The sequence below is a fragment of the Gekko japonicus genome, unplaced genomic scaffold, assembly GCF_001447785.1.
Source record: "Gekko japonicus isolate JY-2015 unplaced genomic scaffold, Gekko_japonicus_V1.1 scaffold437, whole genome shotgun sequence".
Lineage (NCBI taxonomy): Eukaryota > Metazoa > Chordata > Lepidosauria > Squamata > Gekkonidae > Gekko > Gekko japonicus.
Genome location: NW_015160223.1, coordinates 910,553 through 927,732, shown reverse-complemented (window position 1 = coordinate 927,732; position 17,180 = coordinate 910,553). Strand labels below are relative to the sequence as shown.

The 17,180-nt window shown below is 40.2% G+C and overlaps 1 protein-coding gene across 1 annotated transcript in view; it reads left to right on the top strand.

Annotated features, from left to right (window-relative positions):
• LRIG2 (leucine-rich repeats and immunoglobulin-like domains 2) overlaps positions 1–17,180 on the top strand; it is a 30,086-nt gene that overhangs the window by 129 nt on the left and 12,777 nt on the right. Inside the window, exons 2-9 of the mRNA XM_015411423.1 lie at positions 240–381; positions 606–749; positions 4,322–4,402; positions 5,029–5,100; positions 5,217–5,285; positions 5,864–6,027; positions 7,434–7,754; positions 14,300–14,581. Coding sequence (XP_015266909.1) covers positions 240–381; positions 606–749; positions 4,322–4,402; positions 5,029–5,100; positions 5,217–5,285; positions 5,864–6,027; positions 7,434–7,754; positions 14,300–14,581 — 1,275 coding nt within the window. The remainder of the gene's footprint in view (positions 1–239; positions 382–605; positions 750–4,321; positions 4,403–5,028; positions 5,101–5,216; positions 5,286–5,863; positions 6,028–7,433; positions 7,755–14,299; positions 14,582–17,180) is intronic.

Here is a 17,180-nt window from a genome sequence, read left to right as displayed (position 1 = left end):
GCATAGAATGAACAGAATCGCTGAATACTTTTGCTTATGCCTCATTAGGTCAGCTTCCCCAAGTCTGTTGCTCTTCAAGTTACCTATTTTATTCTTCTGTCATCTGTGAGATATGTCGCATTTCAGTTAAAGGTCTTCATATTTGTAAAATTGCTTTGTGTTCCTCATCAAGAAGGTGCTATAAAATGTAGTGTTCACTGGAAGCATCATATAAAACATTTCCTTTTCTTTCTCCAGAGATCTGGAGCACAATAACCTGACTGAAGTAAACAAGGGTTGGCTGTATGGTTTGAGAACATTACAACAGCTCTATGTCAGCCAGAATGCCATTAACAAGATAAGTCCAGATGCATGGGAGTTCTGCCAAAGGCTTTCTGAACTGTGAGTGCTAGACTTCTCTCCTCCCCCCCCCCACATGACTGGGTTTTTTCATAATGAAGTAAAATTAGTGGCAAGAATGGTTTTCCTGAATCCTAGTTAGGGAATATTACACATTTAATATCTCAAATACATTTTGTTTTCTGCGTTTAGGGTGAAATTGATTTTTCTGGTGCCCTCACATTTCCACATTCTGATCTCACTGGATTTTATATGTTTCATTTCAGAGATCTCTCTTACAACCAGCTGACACGCCTGGATGAATCTGCTTTCGTCGGACTAAATTTATTGGAGAGGTTAAACTTGAGTGACAACAGAGTCAGTCACATCGCAGATGGTGTCTTTAAGGGACTTTCAAATCTGCAAACTTTGTAAGTTCGCATAATTTAGTGGGAAAAATGAAAAATTTAACTTAGTATAATTATTAATTCAGTCTCTCAATAGAAAGCAGCCATATTCTTGTGATGTTAGAAAGGGCCTCTATCTTGTCATCACCACTTATTTAAAATAGTACAAGCATGAGATACTAGCTCTGTGTAACAAGTAGCCAGGCTGTTTTTCTGAGAAATTACTATTATTTTCCAAGTACCCAGTTCTGTAGAGCTTCAGATGCACGGTTGTTGTTTTTTTCTTGTACAAGATCAACACTTTTTCTATTGAGAAGGTCATCTTTTGAGTTCCCCAGTACTTAAACAGTAGTGTATGGCTGTTACGAAAATACAACTTTTTCTTTCTTAGTATCAGAGCAATTGGAGTTTAAATTGCTATGTGATACATAGGTCTGTGTTGTCAATTTGTCAATGCCTGCGCTGTCATTGAGCAGGAACTCAATTACCTGCATTTCTGTGTTCACCTTTCTGTAACTTTACCATCAATACTTTGCCTGAAATAGCTTACTCTCATGAGACCTGTAATAGGTGGTTCTCAAGGCAGGACATAGCTTTGTACATTTTGTATCTGTAAGAAAATAGTAACACTGGAAAAACAGGGGCAATTGTAAATTCTACTTCCAGCCTATTCCAGGGATCCCCAATCTTTTTGCACCTGTGGGCAACTTTCAAATTTTGACACAGGGTGGTAGACACAGTTACAAAATGTTTGCCACAGTAGGTGGAAACAGCCAGAAAATGGCTGCCAGAGCAAGTGGAGGACACACGGGAAGCCAAAGTGTGGGGGAGAAGAGGGGTAATTCAAAAAATAGATTGGGAAATCTGAGTGAGAGACAATAAAATCAACACACTGGTAGCAGCTGAAATGATGTTTTGCTCTGCACAGCTGGTCAGATATCTGGTGGCCAGTCAGAAGCTCTGGTGGGCAGGAGCCCCACATAGCTCCACCTACTTTCTAGAAACACTTGGTGTGTGCCGGAAAAGGTGTCAGTGGGCCCCATCGTAACCCAAGGCACCACATTGGGGACCCCTGGCCTAGTCCGTTTCAGGTCACTCCATTATGTGTAGTGGATTGGATATTGTGTTGTAGCTTTGAGTCTGCACTTGAAAGGCTAAACAGCAAAGGCTTTGTTGGAAACAGAGTGATGGCTAAATGACCTATTAATATGACGTGTATAGTGAACTTTCATTTACTATGTTAGGAACACATTCGGTAGCCTCAACAATCCTAATACCCCGGTCAGGCTTTCAGCAGTTTGATAAGCTGGGGGCTTGCGGAAGTATTATGGAAATGAGAAAAGTTTTTGAGTTTGAAATTGCTGGACACTTTGAAAAAAAGAGCGTGTTCTACAAAGATGAGATGGCTGGTAGAAATTATGACAGTCTTGAAATTACATGAGTACAAGCAATCATACAACTGCTTGTTTTCTGTAATCAATGAGAACAAGAGAAGTAGCAGATTTAAAGGCAAAAGTTAAATTTGAATAATAATTCCAAATAATAATTTTATACATTACACTCAAGCGAGACCCAGGAAGGTCATGTCTATAAAATTTGGAGTGAACCAAACTGTTATTGTAGCATTCTTCTATTTTCTTTGCAGACCTGTTTTTTAAGTTATCTTAGCATTTGTAAACTTAATCTGTTTCATTTAGAACATGTCCCAATAGTCATTGTCTTCATAGAAACCTACGTAAGCCGTTGTTAACAGCGTAAACCTTTAATGAATTGTTTAATGCTAAACTTCTCAGTATAAAGTACCACAAAAAAAGGAACAGTAAATTAGTGGCCTTTGGGATCTTAACTGGTGTGGGGTAGTTCAGGGGCATGCTTCTTAGTTTAGGATTGCTTATTGTTTCCCAGACTTTGGGGTAAAAGGGAATATGTTTTTAAGCATTCGTATCCATCCAAGCACAAAGAGCAATCTCTAGAGGTCTATATAATAAGGTTCTACCTTAGGTTTTTGGAGTTAATGGTCCTTACTCTGTTAGTGCAAAATAATACAGGGATATGATATTTTCAAAGTCCAAACAGGTGGTCATTTTATGGAATGTTTTATATTTTTGTGGCTCTGCAACATAAGCTACCTCAGGGGCCTAGTTTCAGGCAGAGACGTGCCATAGAGGTAAATCTTTTAAAATGATATGTACAAATATAGACATGGGAGATTTGGTTTCTACTACATCGTAGTGATGCCATAGTCTCTTAACTTTTCCCTGTAGTTCAGTGGGGCTTGAACATTAAGCCATAACCTTTAAACAATGGAGGACTTACTGAACTATCTGTAGCCTTTCATGAACTAGCCACTGGGCAAGGCTTTGAGCTCCACTGATGTCTCTGTACTTAGTGTGATCATATTGTCCCACGTTGTCATTTGTTCATGCCTCTAGCACCGCAGCTCTTTCTAAGCCAAACTCACATTTGTTTTTACAACATTAATGCAACAAATGGGAGTTGTTGTTTAATAGTGTGGTGTGTTGTTCTTTACTTTGGGGATGTAAGATCTATTGCCTATGGATAGTGTCAAAGTGCTACTCTCCTGCATTTTAAAATGTTCTATTGATTGTTTTATATGCTCACTCTTAGTGATAAAATGCTGGCTAAGCTTTAAATTTCTGTGCTCGCTCAGCTATAAAAAGCAAGCGAGAATTGTTGTTCTGATAAATTCATGACCTGTTGTGTAAAGGAAATGCACTGCTAAATCTATTATACCTTAATGAAGTATCTTCCTCCTCCTGAATCAAGACCTTGCTGAATTTAGTTATCAGCTTTGTTCTCTTGTATACTAGGGGCTGAAGTGTAACGCAGAGGTCAAACACAAATCCCATCAGCACATAACAGGATTTGTGAGCAGAACCACCCACACTTCACTCTGAAAAACTACTCTTTCATGCCCAGCAATTCTTCACCCAACCTACACATAATCTCTTAATATGCTGGCATTATTCCAGGCTTGCAACTCAAGAAAATTAAGCAATGTGCTAACAACATTAACTCACTTCCGTAAGTCAGTTTAGGAGGCTGTCCCATGTTGTCATTTGTTCACTAGACTGACCAGTGCTACGTAGCCAAGAAGGAAAGAGTGCTATGTGGGTTCAGGCTCCCTAGGATGTCTCTAGCTTCCTTTGACCAGTTTAATTCCACTAGCTTTCTGTGTGTACTTTAGGTCCACTTCATATTTTAAAAGCGTGTGTGAACACACACCAAAACTGCTTTCACCTGACAGCCTCCTACGTAACTTGGCCAGAACGTATCCTGACTGTGCCTAAAGGTTATATCCCTGTGGGGAGCACTGTCATATGGAAACAATTTTTGTTAGGTTTCATATGCTGGCTGGAACCCATGAAGTAGCACTCAGCTTTCTAATTGGGTAAAATAGCAGAGTTTCTGCACTGAACATGTATTTTGCAACTGTGAGACTTTGAATTTCAAAACGCCGTATAAAAATGTTAAATCCTGCAAAGGGGGAGGAAGTTATATGGTGCTGGAGGGTTTTGAATTTTTTTTTTAAGTTCTCAGGCCTGCTCATTGTAATTTTTTGCTTTATGTTTTAGAGATCTGCGAAATAATGAGATCTCCTGGGCCATAGAAGACTCAAATGAAGCATTTGTAGGACTTGACAGCCTCAATAAATTGTAAGCCTTACAAGCAATAGGATTGGTATGTCTACTAGAAGAGAAATAAAGTCCACACAGTGTATGTGTGTTGATAGGAAGATCTTTGAAAATTGATGTGACAGTCTGAATTGAAAGCAGTTTTAATAACGTTTCACATCATCCTTTCATCAAGCAATGTTCAGGCTAAGACTTGCACATTTTGGTAATGGATCTCTTACAGTTGTTCTTTAAATAATGTACAAAATCAGACTTTTTCTTACCTAATGAAGTAAGGCTGTCAGGAATGGTTTAACTGCTTTTTTTAGACACTGCTCTAAAGGATTCTGTCTCTCAGTTTATAGGGGAAATGTCCCTTAATCAGATGTGATAAGAAGGGATTAAAGAAGAAGGGCTTCTGTGTTGGTCGTATCCTCACATATTGTCTTTTCTGGTCTTTAACTGGTAGTTGTGCATGCACTACTCTTTCTCCATGCTCCTTTTATGTAAAGAGAGTGGGATGGAAGATGGAGACTTGACCAAGGGAAGCATGATGATTTGTCCCCCTAGAAAAGCTACTTGAACAATTATTCACCATGCTGCCTATTTTGCTTGTGAACTTTTGTGACTTGTTTCAGTGTTAAGGCTTACTTTGGACTGTGTTTTAGGATTCTGCAAGGAAACCAGATTAAGACCATTACAAAAAAAGCATTCGCTGGTCTTCAGGCTCTTGAATATCTGTAAGTATTTCTTGCATCCTTTTCTCTATCAGTAATGTTTTTCTTTTAAAAAATACAGAAATGTCCTGATTCTCAAATGAACTCTCACGAATGCATAACTCTTGTTTAACTTGCAGAGATTTGAACAACAATGCAATAATGTCTATTCAAGAACATGCCTTTGACCAGCCTCTTCTTAAACAGCTGTAAGTACATAGTCTTATTTATTATTGTCCCAATGTTTGTTTATATTTTTACTATTCATTTCTATTTGATAATACTTAAAGTGGCTAGCAATAAATCAAAGATCAGTCTGGTGTTCAGTGCATTTGGGTGAGGTATGTGGGTAGGAAGGGCCTCATGTGCTTTCCCAATCTTTCTGCTAAGTTGCAAAGTAGCTGGCCACTAGTGGAGTCCAAGATGCTATGAAACATTTCACTTGTCTCAAATGTTCAACTCGAAAAATACTAATAATCAGTATAAAGATTTTGTACCTCAGTTTCATTTTTTGGCATATTTACATAATTAATGATTTTATAATTGAGGCTTTTGTCCCCAAAAATGCTGCTAAACCTCTGGTTCTCATTGGTACTATAAACTATGTTAAATCTGGTTGTGATTTCTAGCAGTCTAGGGTAGGTCCCCCCTGCCTCCATCTAAAGGACCAGTTGGTTGTTCAAGCTACATCTATTATTTCTACAGTGACAGGAGTGGGGATTTTGGTGACTGTGAATGGGATACGCTGTTCAGGCAACTACTTTTCCTTTTGCTTTTATGTTCTCAGGGTATTGAACACCAGCCGCTTACTGTGTGACTGCCAGCTGAAGTGGCTGGTCCCATGGCTGACCCAGCACCATTTCCAGGATGCGGTCAGTGTGGCCTGTGCTCACCCAGCATGGTTAGCTGGACAGAACATTCTCAACGTGGACCCTGAAAACTTAGTTTGTGGTTTGTGCTTTTAGTGGCATTTAAAGTGTGATGGATCCCCATTTTGAAAATGATTATGTGAAGAAGTCTGAAAGGGGTGGTGGAATTCGATTGATTTGCTAGCTGTATGTTGAATTGATTGGACTTTTCTTCTATGTCTTATGATGCCTAGCAGTGTGGTGTAGCACATGGGTACATTCTTTTTGCTGTAAGAAATATTCATGCTGCCCATTCATATATAATAAGATTCCATGGATTAACTTGGAATGTCCTTTCAAGTTAATACAGTGACATTGCCGGTAAGGATTTTACTAGGACCATGGAAACTGTTTTCATTGGGGCCACAGTAGTCACTCTGTAATAAGTGGGAAGGTGTCAGAGGTTGGTGTTCTGGCAAACAAAAAAGGGCAGGGGGAGAGAAGAGGGTTTTATTGTCCAGACACATTGGGAGCAAGTTAAGTCTCAGTGGGGCTGCCTTAGGGGTTCCCTCTGTTTCTTGTGTGGAGAACCAGCACTGTCTGAAAAACTGAATTGTCCAGTGTCTTGCTGTTTGCCCACATGTGTTGGAAATTACTTTCCTTGTACAATGCCCTCATCTTGGATGAGGCAGAACCTTGAATGGTCCTGTTTGGCGCGGCCTCAGTGATTTTAAACCAGAGACTTTGTTGAAGTTTCTCGGTCTTCAGTCCTTTCTTCCACCCCAGTCTTCACAGGCGGAATCTGCAGATCTTTTGGCACTCAGTCCAAAAAGGTTACCTAACCCTAGCTTACTGTAAATCCCCCTCTGTGAACTTCATTCATGTATAGCTGTAGCCTCGGCCTCTAGTTTGTAGTGCTTTCATTTTTATTTGTAACTACTGAGTTAAGTCATGCAATTGCTGCAGAGGTTTACTTTGATATTTCCTGGTAGCTTAAGAATTTTTGAGGACATTACATGTCTTTAAGTGGGTAGAATTGAGCAACTCCAGCATCAAGAGGGTTTTATCTTCAAATTATTGAAGATTGTTATTCATATAGTAAGTTTTCCAACCACTGGGAAGAAAGAAGAAGCTATGTAGGATTATCTACCCTTCGTCTGAATTGGGGCTAAAGCTTCAAGCTGTAGAGAACTTTGCACAGTTGTGCCCCAGTGAATTTGTTCTTTAGCATATTTCACAGAGATGAGATAAAAGGACCCCTGCCAAAGTCCCATCATCCCCTTAGAACATATTTTTTGCTGTTGTTTATGTTCTAACATTGATTCAACCCTGCTTCACAGCTTCGTGCCCACATAGTCAGTTCTGGTGTGAAAGCAGAGATAGCAGTTTGAGGAACTAGCAGTGCGAACAAGTTGAACTCAACTGAGCAGCATTACAACTTGCCTCAGACAGTATTGCATCACATGCTAAAGGAGTGAGCCACTTGTAATCTTGATCTCTTTTTCACAGATGACTTTCCCAAACCACAGATCAGAGTGCATCCTGAGAGTACCATTGCACTTAGAGGCACCAATGTTACCCTGACTTGCAAGGCAGTGAGCAGCAGTGATTCACCCATATCCACCACCTGGAGGAAGGACAATGAAATTCTGTATGATGCAGAGATACAGAATTTCGCCCGGTACCAGCAACAAGAGGGCGAAGTTCTGGAGTACACTACTGTCCTGCATGTTTTCAATGTGAACTTCACTGATGAAGGACAATACCAGTGTATCATCTCCAACCACTTTGGTTCCAATTATTCCAACAAGGCCAAGCTGACTGTCAATGGTATGCAGTGATTTTTGTTTGTTTGTTTGTTTTTGTTTCTTTCCCTGCAGGAAAAAAAAATGAAAGATTGAAAATTAGTTCGTACAAAACCTTGCAGTGTATGCTCATCTGGAGAGCCAGCCTGGTGTAGTGGTTAAGAATGGCAGACTTTAGGGGCTTCCGGTCTGGCTAAGATGGAGGACTGAAGCGTTTCGCGATCGTGCGAAGCGAGCGACGGCCACTTTTGACAGTTTGGGCAATACACAGCCCAACGCATCACTCCCCAGCGAGGGGGGGGGACAAGCAGGCAGCAGCGCCCTAGAGGGAGTGTGAGGTTGGCGTAATCCAGCTTCGGAAGAAGCTGAATTGGGCTTTGACCTCCTCCCACGAAGAAGGCAAGTGCCAAGCAACTCTATAGTGGCCGATCAAGCCGGATTACCGGCATAAATTCTTCGTCAGCCGACCTCTTTGAAGAAGGACAACAACTGTGAGTTAAAAGAAACAATGCGAAACCCGTTTTGAACGTGCTAGATAACAAAAACGTGCCGCTTACCTGAACTGAGTTTGGAGTCAATTTGAATTAAGCGGTTGAGCGGAAAATGAATAGTAAATCCCAGAAATCCGATTCCGGAGAGAAAAAAGTTGATTGAAGCCTTTAAAAACTGTAAAAACGCTTATTGTTTAACATTCCTGTGGTGAAGATGGAGCCGTGTGCGCAACTGTAAAATCGAAACTCACGAACAATAGCGTGGGAAGAGCAGGCTGGTGTCACAAAGAAAGAGGTCCGTGTGAAACATCCAGGAAGAGCATTGAAGGAATTGGTTACTACAGAAATAACTTCAATCAAGCAAGAAATGGAAGGAGTTAAGAAGGATGTTCAAGCAAATGCAACCAAGACTACAGAGACAGAGGAGAAGATACAAAAAATAGAAGAGAAACAAGATTCTTTGACTCAACAAATTACAAGATCAGAGACAATGATGGAGTTCAGAAGGATGCAGACTCATCTGAGATTCAGAGGCATTAAGGAAACAGAGAATGAGAACTTAAAAGAAAAAATGATGGAAGTGATAACGGCTTTTCTGGGCGAGGAGGAAGGGTCAATGGACTCAGACTTTGATTTGATTTATAGAGTGAACTCCAGAATTGCAGAAAAGAAGAATTTACCAAGGGATGTAATTGTACAATTTGTAACAAGATCAATAACAGAGGAGATATTCAAGAAGCAATTCAACGTCCCTTTTGTAATAGAGGGAAACAAAATTATGGTGATGAGAGAACTCCCAAGAACAATACTGCAAGACAGGAAAAGGTATAAATCCTTGGCGGACAAACTCAGAGCTTTGAGCATCAGATATAGATGGGAGATTCCACAAGGTTTATCCTTTACGTATCAAGGTGGGAGGATTCAGATCAGATCGATGATGGACTTTTATAAATTTAAGGCGGACAATGCGGACGTCTTTGGAGAACTTTAAAATAAAACGCATAATGGAGTACAAATTGTTGTCATGGAATGTTAATGGATTAAATTCACCAAACAAGAGGAAAAGAATCAATCATTGGATACAGAAACAGAAATGCAACGTGATATGCTTGCAAGAAACACATATTAGAAAACAGGATATAAAATATTTAAAGAATGCTTTATTTGGAATTGAATTTTGTTCTGCGGCCTCAAACAAGAAAAAAGGAGTTGTGACATATGTGAAGAAGGAGTTACAACCTACAGAAATTTTTAAGGACATAGATGGCAGATACGTGGGTGTGGAATTAATGATTCAGCAGAAAAAAACATTGTTGATCAACGTGTACGCACCCAATGGAGCAAAGGAAAAATTTTTTAAGGATATAACTGACCAATTACAACAATTGACTTATGAGCAAGTTATTATGGCCGGAGACTTTAATGGGACAATAGATCGTCTAGACAGAAAACCACAAAAGGACAACGAATTCAGCGGAAAATTGCCAAAGAATTTTTTTGAATTAGTTAAGCAAGAAAAATTAGAAGATGTTTGGAGGAAATGGAACCCGATGCAGAAAGACTTTACTTTTTATTCCAATAGACATTGCTCTTTTTCCAGAATTGATATGATTTGGATGTCTGAAGAATTATCAATGAAAACACATAAGACTGAAATTTTGCCAAGATGTAATTCAGATCACAATCCGGTGGTATGGAGTTCCACAGAAAGGAAAAAACCCTTTCTGTGGAGGATTAATGAAGACTTGTTGGATAAGAAAACGGTAATTGAGATGTTAAAGGAAGAAACGAAACAATTCTTTCAACAAAATTTAAATAAAGAAACACCGATACAGATTGTATGGGATGCTTATAAAGCGGTGATGAGAGGAATTCTCATCTCGCAAAACGTGAAGCAAAAAAAGGAAAAACTTCAAAAACAAACAGAAGTGTTAGAAAAAATTGCTCAGAAAGAAAAGGAATTAAAAAAGAAGCCTGGAAAAAAGCAAATTATTAAAGAATTAAAGTTGCTGAAGGAACAACTGAATGAGACTTGGAATCAGGAAATGTATTGGAATTTAAAGAAGTTACAACAGAAATCTTTTGAAGGGGCGAACAAACCGGGAAAATACTTAGCTTGGCAACTTAAGGCTAGAAGAGAGAGAAGAATGATAACCAAAATAATAGAAGATGGAAAAGAGTTCGTTGATCCTAATGGAATAAAGAGATGTTTCTTCAAGTATTATGCTAAACTATTCCAAACAACTAGAGTTGATCTTGAGAAGATTAAAACATATTTAAAGGAGATTCCACTACCAAAAATAAGTAAGGAATACAAAGATTTATTAAATGGTCCAATTCAAAAAGAAGAAGTGATGAAGGCAATAGAAGAGACAAAGTTGGGGAAGGCGCCTGGGCCGGACGGATTTACAGCGAAATTCTACAAAAAGATGAAAGAAGAAATTTCCCCGGTCCTGGAAGCTTTAACCAACGAAATAAGAGAAAACAAAAAGGTGCCGGACTCATGGAAAGAAGCAATTATTTCTTTGATTCCAAAGGAAGGACAAGATTCAACAAATGTAAAGAACTACAGGCCAATATCTCTTTTGAACAACGATTATAAAATCTTTGCAAAAATTATTGCAGAAAGGGTGAAAAACTATTTACAAACGGTAATTTCTGAAGATCAAGCGGGCTTTTTACCCAAAAGGCAGATTAGAGACAATGTAAGAATAGTAATGGACGCAATTGAATATTATGAAAAGCACCCAGAAAAAGAAGTAGCTTTTCTGTTTGTTGATGCAGAAAAAGCTTTTGACAATCTTAATTGGAATTTTATGCACCAGATGATGGAAAAGATTGAAGCGGGACAACATTTTAGAAATTGTATTGAAGCTATCTATTCTGAACAAAGAGCTAAAATAAATGTGAATAAAGAACTGACAGATAACTTCAAAGTACAGAAAGGAACAAGGCAAGGTTGTCCGTTATCACCGTTATTATTTATCTGGGTATTGGAAATACTTTTACAAAAAATACAGTACGATCAAGAAATAAAGGGCTTGACACATAAAGGACACCAATACAAATATCGAGCATTTGCAGACGATGTAATGTTTATGGTGGAAAACCCAACAGAAAAATTGACATTGCTTTTTCAAAAAATAAAGGAGTTTGGAGAATTGGCCGGCTTTTACGTAAATAAGAATAAAACAAAACTTATATGTAAAAACATGATCAAACAAAAACAAGTGGAACTACAAGAACTGGTACAATGTGAAGTAGTTAAAAAAACAAAATACCTTGGAATTGAATTAACGGCAAAAAATATAGACCTATATAAGAATAATTATGAGAAATTATGGACTAAGCTGACTCAAGATTTTAAGAAATGGGATAAAATGAACTTATCACTGATGGGAAGAATATCAGTTATAAAAATGAATGTCCTACCACGTTTGATGTTCCTGTTCCAAACAATACCAATTCTGCATAAAACGGATTTGTTGGCCAAGTGGCAACAAGAGTTGTCAAAATTTGTTTGGGCAGGCAAGAAACCAAGGATCAAAATGAAAATACTTTGTGATGCCAAAGAAAGAGGAGGTCTACAAATGCCAAATCTTAGACTATATTATGAAGCGGTTTGTCTAACATGGATGGATCAATGGGTGAAGCTTGAAAATGACAGATTGTTGGGGTTGGAAGGGCATGATTGTAGATTTGGCTGGCATGCATATTTATGGTATGACAAGATAAAAATGGACAGTTTTTTTAAACTTCACTTGGTGAGAAAAGCTTTGTATATGGTATGGACAAGATATAAGAAGTACCAGAGTGACTTAAGACCATTGTGGATTGTACCAGTAGAAGTGTTGATATCTTACTCAAGACAGCGAGGTAGAGACTGGTTGCCATATAGAGATTTAATTAAAAAAGAGGGAACAGAGTGGGTAATGAAAAAGCAGAATGAAATTGAATATGAATATGAGTGGTTGAAATATATGCAGATTTATGATCTTTTTAGATCTGACAAAAAAAACTATGGTTTTAGAGAGGAAAAAAATGAAATTGAAAAGGTATGGGAGAGTGGAGGAGGAAAAAATATTTCTAAAATGTATAAGGTGTTGTTAAAATGGTATACTGAAGATGAAACTGTTAAAGAACAAATGTTAAAATGGGCTATTAATATGAATAAGGAAGTGGCTATGGAAACCTGGGAATATTTGTGGAAAAATTCTATTAAGATCTCGACATGTACTAATGTTAAAGAAAATTGTTATAAGATGATGTATAGGTGGTACATGACACCTAAGAAGATTGCAAATATGAATCAAAATATGTCAAACAAATGTTGGAAATGTAAGAGGCATGAGGGCTCATTTTATCATATGTGGTGGACTTGTGAGAAAGCTGTAGACTTTTGGACAAAAGTCCACAATGAAATGCAAAAAATACTGAAATGTTCTTTTAAAAAAGCACCGGAAATTCTGCTTTTGGGACTCAAAATGGAAGAAGTCAATACGACTAAAAAAACTTTACTCTGGTACCTGATAGTGACAGCGAGAATGATTTATGCTCAGTTTTGGAAGACAGAAAAGGTACCAGAGGTTGAAGAATGGATACAAAAAGTTCTGTTCATGGCACAAATGGATAAGATTACAAAAAAACTGAATAACAAAGAAGACGATGAGTTTTTTGGAGAATGGAATGATTTTAAAATTTATCTGGAAAAGAACTGGGATGTGAAACAAAACTTAATATGTTTAGATCAATATTAAGTCAAACGATGTTATCTTTAGATTGTAATGATGAAAAACTGATATTGTTGATGATATGAAGTAATTTGGAGCAGGGGTGGAAGCATTGTGGGAAGCCATTGGAGGGAGGGGAGGAACTGGGAATGGGGTAGACAATTGATAGAATGAAATGTTTTATATGTTGTATTCCTGAGAAAATAAAATTTGTTTACCAAAAAAAAAGAATGGCAGACTTTAATCTGGAAAACTGGGTTTGATTCCCCACTAATGCGTGTGAAACCTGCTGGGTGACCTTGGGCCAGTCACAGTTCTCTCAGAACTCTCAGCCCCACCTACCGCACAAGGTGCCTGTTGTGGGGAGAGGAAGGGAAGATTGTAAACCACTCTGAGCCTCCTTAAGTTAGAGAAAAGTGGGGTATAAAAACCAACTCTTCTTTCTCTTCTTCCAAGTAGAGAAAACTCCCAGAGTATTTCCCTCTTTTGAATATACTGTTCTAAAGAGAGGTTTTAAACTACAGTTTTGATAGCTAGTGCAGAAACCCTCTGTAAATATTTTTGGTTGAGAGAGTCCTCAGAGGTACCTTCTGATCAGTTTCTGGTCAAGCAGCAGCATTTTTCAGAAGAATATTTTCCATTTGGGAAATGGGAGTGCTTGAACCAGCTGCAATCCATTTGCTCACATTGCCAGAACTCCCTTCCAAAGACTTATTTGGAATTGGACTGTATCAAAGAAACATTCAGCCATTTTACTATGCTGTATCAATTAAGATTTTCCTGTGCATTTGCTGAAAGTACAGCAGGATCCAAATTATTCCCTTGTGTAATTTAAAAGTATCACAGCCGGGTTCTCATAAAGAAGATTGGCATGACTGGCATGCCTTAACCTAAGTGCATCTGGCCAGTGAGGTTGTCTAGGCTGGGACAGGTTTTAGCCTATGTTTTGCCTGAAGGAAGATGTCTTCATTCTCATACTCCATTCTAACCAGCATTAAAGAATGTTAGCTGGGCAGAAGGAGAGCTCACAAGGATTGGGATGGTCCAAGTAGACAAACTCATTTAAAGAACTGTTAAATTTCTGCCAATAACCTCAGATTGTAAGAAATGGACATGCAACAAAGAGGATTTGCAAGCTTGGTGCAACATGATTGTGGGGTTTTTTTCCAAGTCTGCCTGTATGAAGTAATTTTTTTAAGTGATGGAATCATGGTAGCTTCATACAGAGATCTGGATTTTTTTCAGAAACACACCTCATGGAAATAGCCTTAAAACAGTAAGCGTGTACCCATTCCGGACAGCAAGAATTGTTGCAAAACTTGGTAATGTTAATGTGTCTCTTCATCCAGAGCTGCCTTCTTTTGTGAAAACCCCGATGGATCTAACTATCCGAACTCGAGCAATGGCTAAATTGGAGTGTGCTGCAGAAGGCCACCCCCCACCTCAGATTTCCTGGCAGAAAGATGGAGGCACAGACTTCCCTGCTGCTCGTGAGAGGCGCATGCATGTGATGCCGGAAGATGATGTCTTCTTCATTGCAAATGTGAAGATTGAAGACATGGGGATCTATAGCTGCATGGCCCAAAATGTGGCAGGAGGTCTATCAGCAAACGCGACCTTGACTGTGCTAGGTAACCAGACTATTACAGGCTTCACAAAATGCTTTGAATAGCTCTTTCACCATTGGTATGGCCTGCTTGCAGATTGCTTTCTCTCTTCTAAGTGCAGTGCAATCAGAAGCAGGCCTCAAGACCTAGGACCTTGTCCCCAGCTTTGTTCACCTATGTAGAAAGTAAGACCAAATCAGAATGTGGGATGACCCTAGATGCCATTTTTTCTTTAGTTGTTTCAATGTCTAGGTTTAAGGATATTCCACATTCAGATAACTACAAGATCTCACTGTTTAGGTCTTTTCTTCTGCACACAATGAGGGGAAGCCTGAGATCTGTTCTCAAATTCACTTTATATGTCTGATACCTTTCCAGTACTGTTTTTCTCACTCTTGCAATCCTAGTCTTACTGCATTCTTTATTGGATGTCTTATGCTGTCTAATTATATTGTTTATATTGTGTGATCTGCGTTGAGTCTTAGCAAGAAAGGTGGGTTGCAAAAAAAGTGAATGAATAAATAAATTAATGGGGGGGGGGGTAGTTGAACAGCCTGGATAATTTGTTGAATTAATTTAACAATGAACTGAGGAGGAGGGTGGAATGGGTGATTCCCACCAATTGCTCAGGGAGGCCAGACAAAGCTCTTCAACTTCCTGTCTCCCAGGTAGGAGTTGCCCTGGCTCAGTTTGCTTCCTGCCTCAGTAGGGAGTACAGCTTTGGAGCACAGCTCTTTGCTCTTTTTTTACTTGCTTTTCTCCTAGAGCAATTTCATACCTGAGGGAGCGTTTCCTAACCTCTCCAGCCTCTCTTTCTCTTCACACTTTGTATCACACCTCTTCTTGGTTCTGCTGCTTCTTTTGTCTTTGCAATTTTTTCTCTGTTTCCCCTCCTTCCTTGGAAGAACGTGGAAGAGAATGGCCCAGCAGTGAGCCTCAGAAGCTCTGGAGGGACATAAAAGAGATCAATTTACATCTGAAAATGAGGGAGGCCCTCTCCTCCTTCTGTCTCTTGTGAAGAGAGTTCCCCTGCTGCATCTAGCCCAGAGTGGCTTAAGTAATGCACCATTATAAAATGGCTCCTCAGGTGCAATTGGCTCTCACAGCTGCCAGTTTGGCCCCTGGAAGCTATGATGGCACACCTAGCTCCCTTGTTGGACACCCTGCAGCTCTCTCGGCTGCCAGTTCGACCCCTGGAGGTTACAATGGCCCCACCTGGCTCTCCGGTTGGATACCCCCTGGCTCTCTCAGCTTCCAGTTCGGCCCCCAGAGGCCTACGATGGCATGCCAGGCTCCTCCATTGGATCCTCTGCTGACTCAAAGGGACTCCTTGTCCACCAGAGTATATCTTCAGGGGGTAAGGTGCTATCTTTCTCCCACCCTCACTCCGTTCCAAGGTAGTGGGTGGGTGCAATCACTGCTCGGCTGAGGTTATGTAATCTTTTAAAGAGAGCCATGAGCAAGGAGCTGCAAGGCACACGGGAGAACTCTTCTCCCACACCATCCCAGGGTCCCAAGCACTCCAACCTGAAGGTTACCCTTGTCTGCCCACAAGCAAGGGTTTAGGCATAGGGAGGGGCACCCTTCATCTTATTGGGACCCTCGCTCTCAGTGGCCCTCCAAGGCAGTCCGCAAAGCCTCTTCCTCCACTTCCACACTCTGCCAGGGTCCAGGGTAGCCCCTTAGAATGGGCAGCCCCTCATCACAGTCAAAACCAAAGAGGGAGGTTGGAGAGTTTTCCTCGGAGGAGCTGCCCATGCTTGCTGACCAACCCACGCACCTGTTCAGTGAAGATGACTACCAGTCCCTCTTACCCAAAGCTACACCAGTTCGGTGTAGTGGTTAATGGCGTGCACTCTAATCTAGAGAACCGGGTTTGATTCCCCACTCCTCCACTTGCAGCTGCTGGATGACCTTGGGCAAGCCATAGTTCTGGCACAGCTGTTCTTGCAAAAGAGCAGTTTCTGTCAGGGCTCTCTCAGCCCCACCTACCTCAAAGGGTGTCCGTTGTGGGGAGGGGAAGAAGAAGGAATTTGTAAGACGTTCTGAGACGCCTTTGGGTAGTGAAGGGTGGGGTATAAATCCAATCTTCTCCTCCTCCCCCCCCCCGAAATTCCTGACCCTGGAAAGGAACCTTCAGAGAGTAAATCCCGGCTCCAGGGGGAACAAGGAACTTTTTCCAGGGCTCCTTCCTCAGAGAGGTTGTTTTTCCTTTCCTAGTTTTTTCAAAAGGCCAATAAAGGGAATGTGGGCCAACAGGAAGTTTATTCCTTGGCTCCTTATGCTATCTGCAGTATTCTTGCAGATTTCTCTAATGGGCACTCCAGTCATATTATCAAGGCAGTCACCTAGTGGATACTTCCCTCCACACAGTGACCTTTGCATCCTGCTCCATGGTGGCTGCTCTATGGCCAGGTGCACTCCATGGCTTCATGCATGGTAAGTGGATCCCCATTGAGTACCCACAATAATAATCTACCTACTCCAGGGTGGACAGCTGTTTGGGGCTATCTTGACAAGATCCTATTGGAAACTAGGAATAATAAGAGGACCATGTCCAAGAGTCTGTGGAGGGATGATAGGAAATCCTTTCCCACTCATTCCTTTAGTTCCCATCACACAT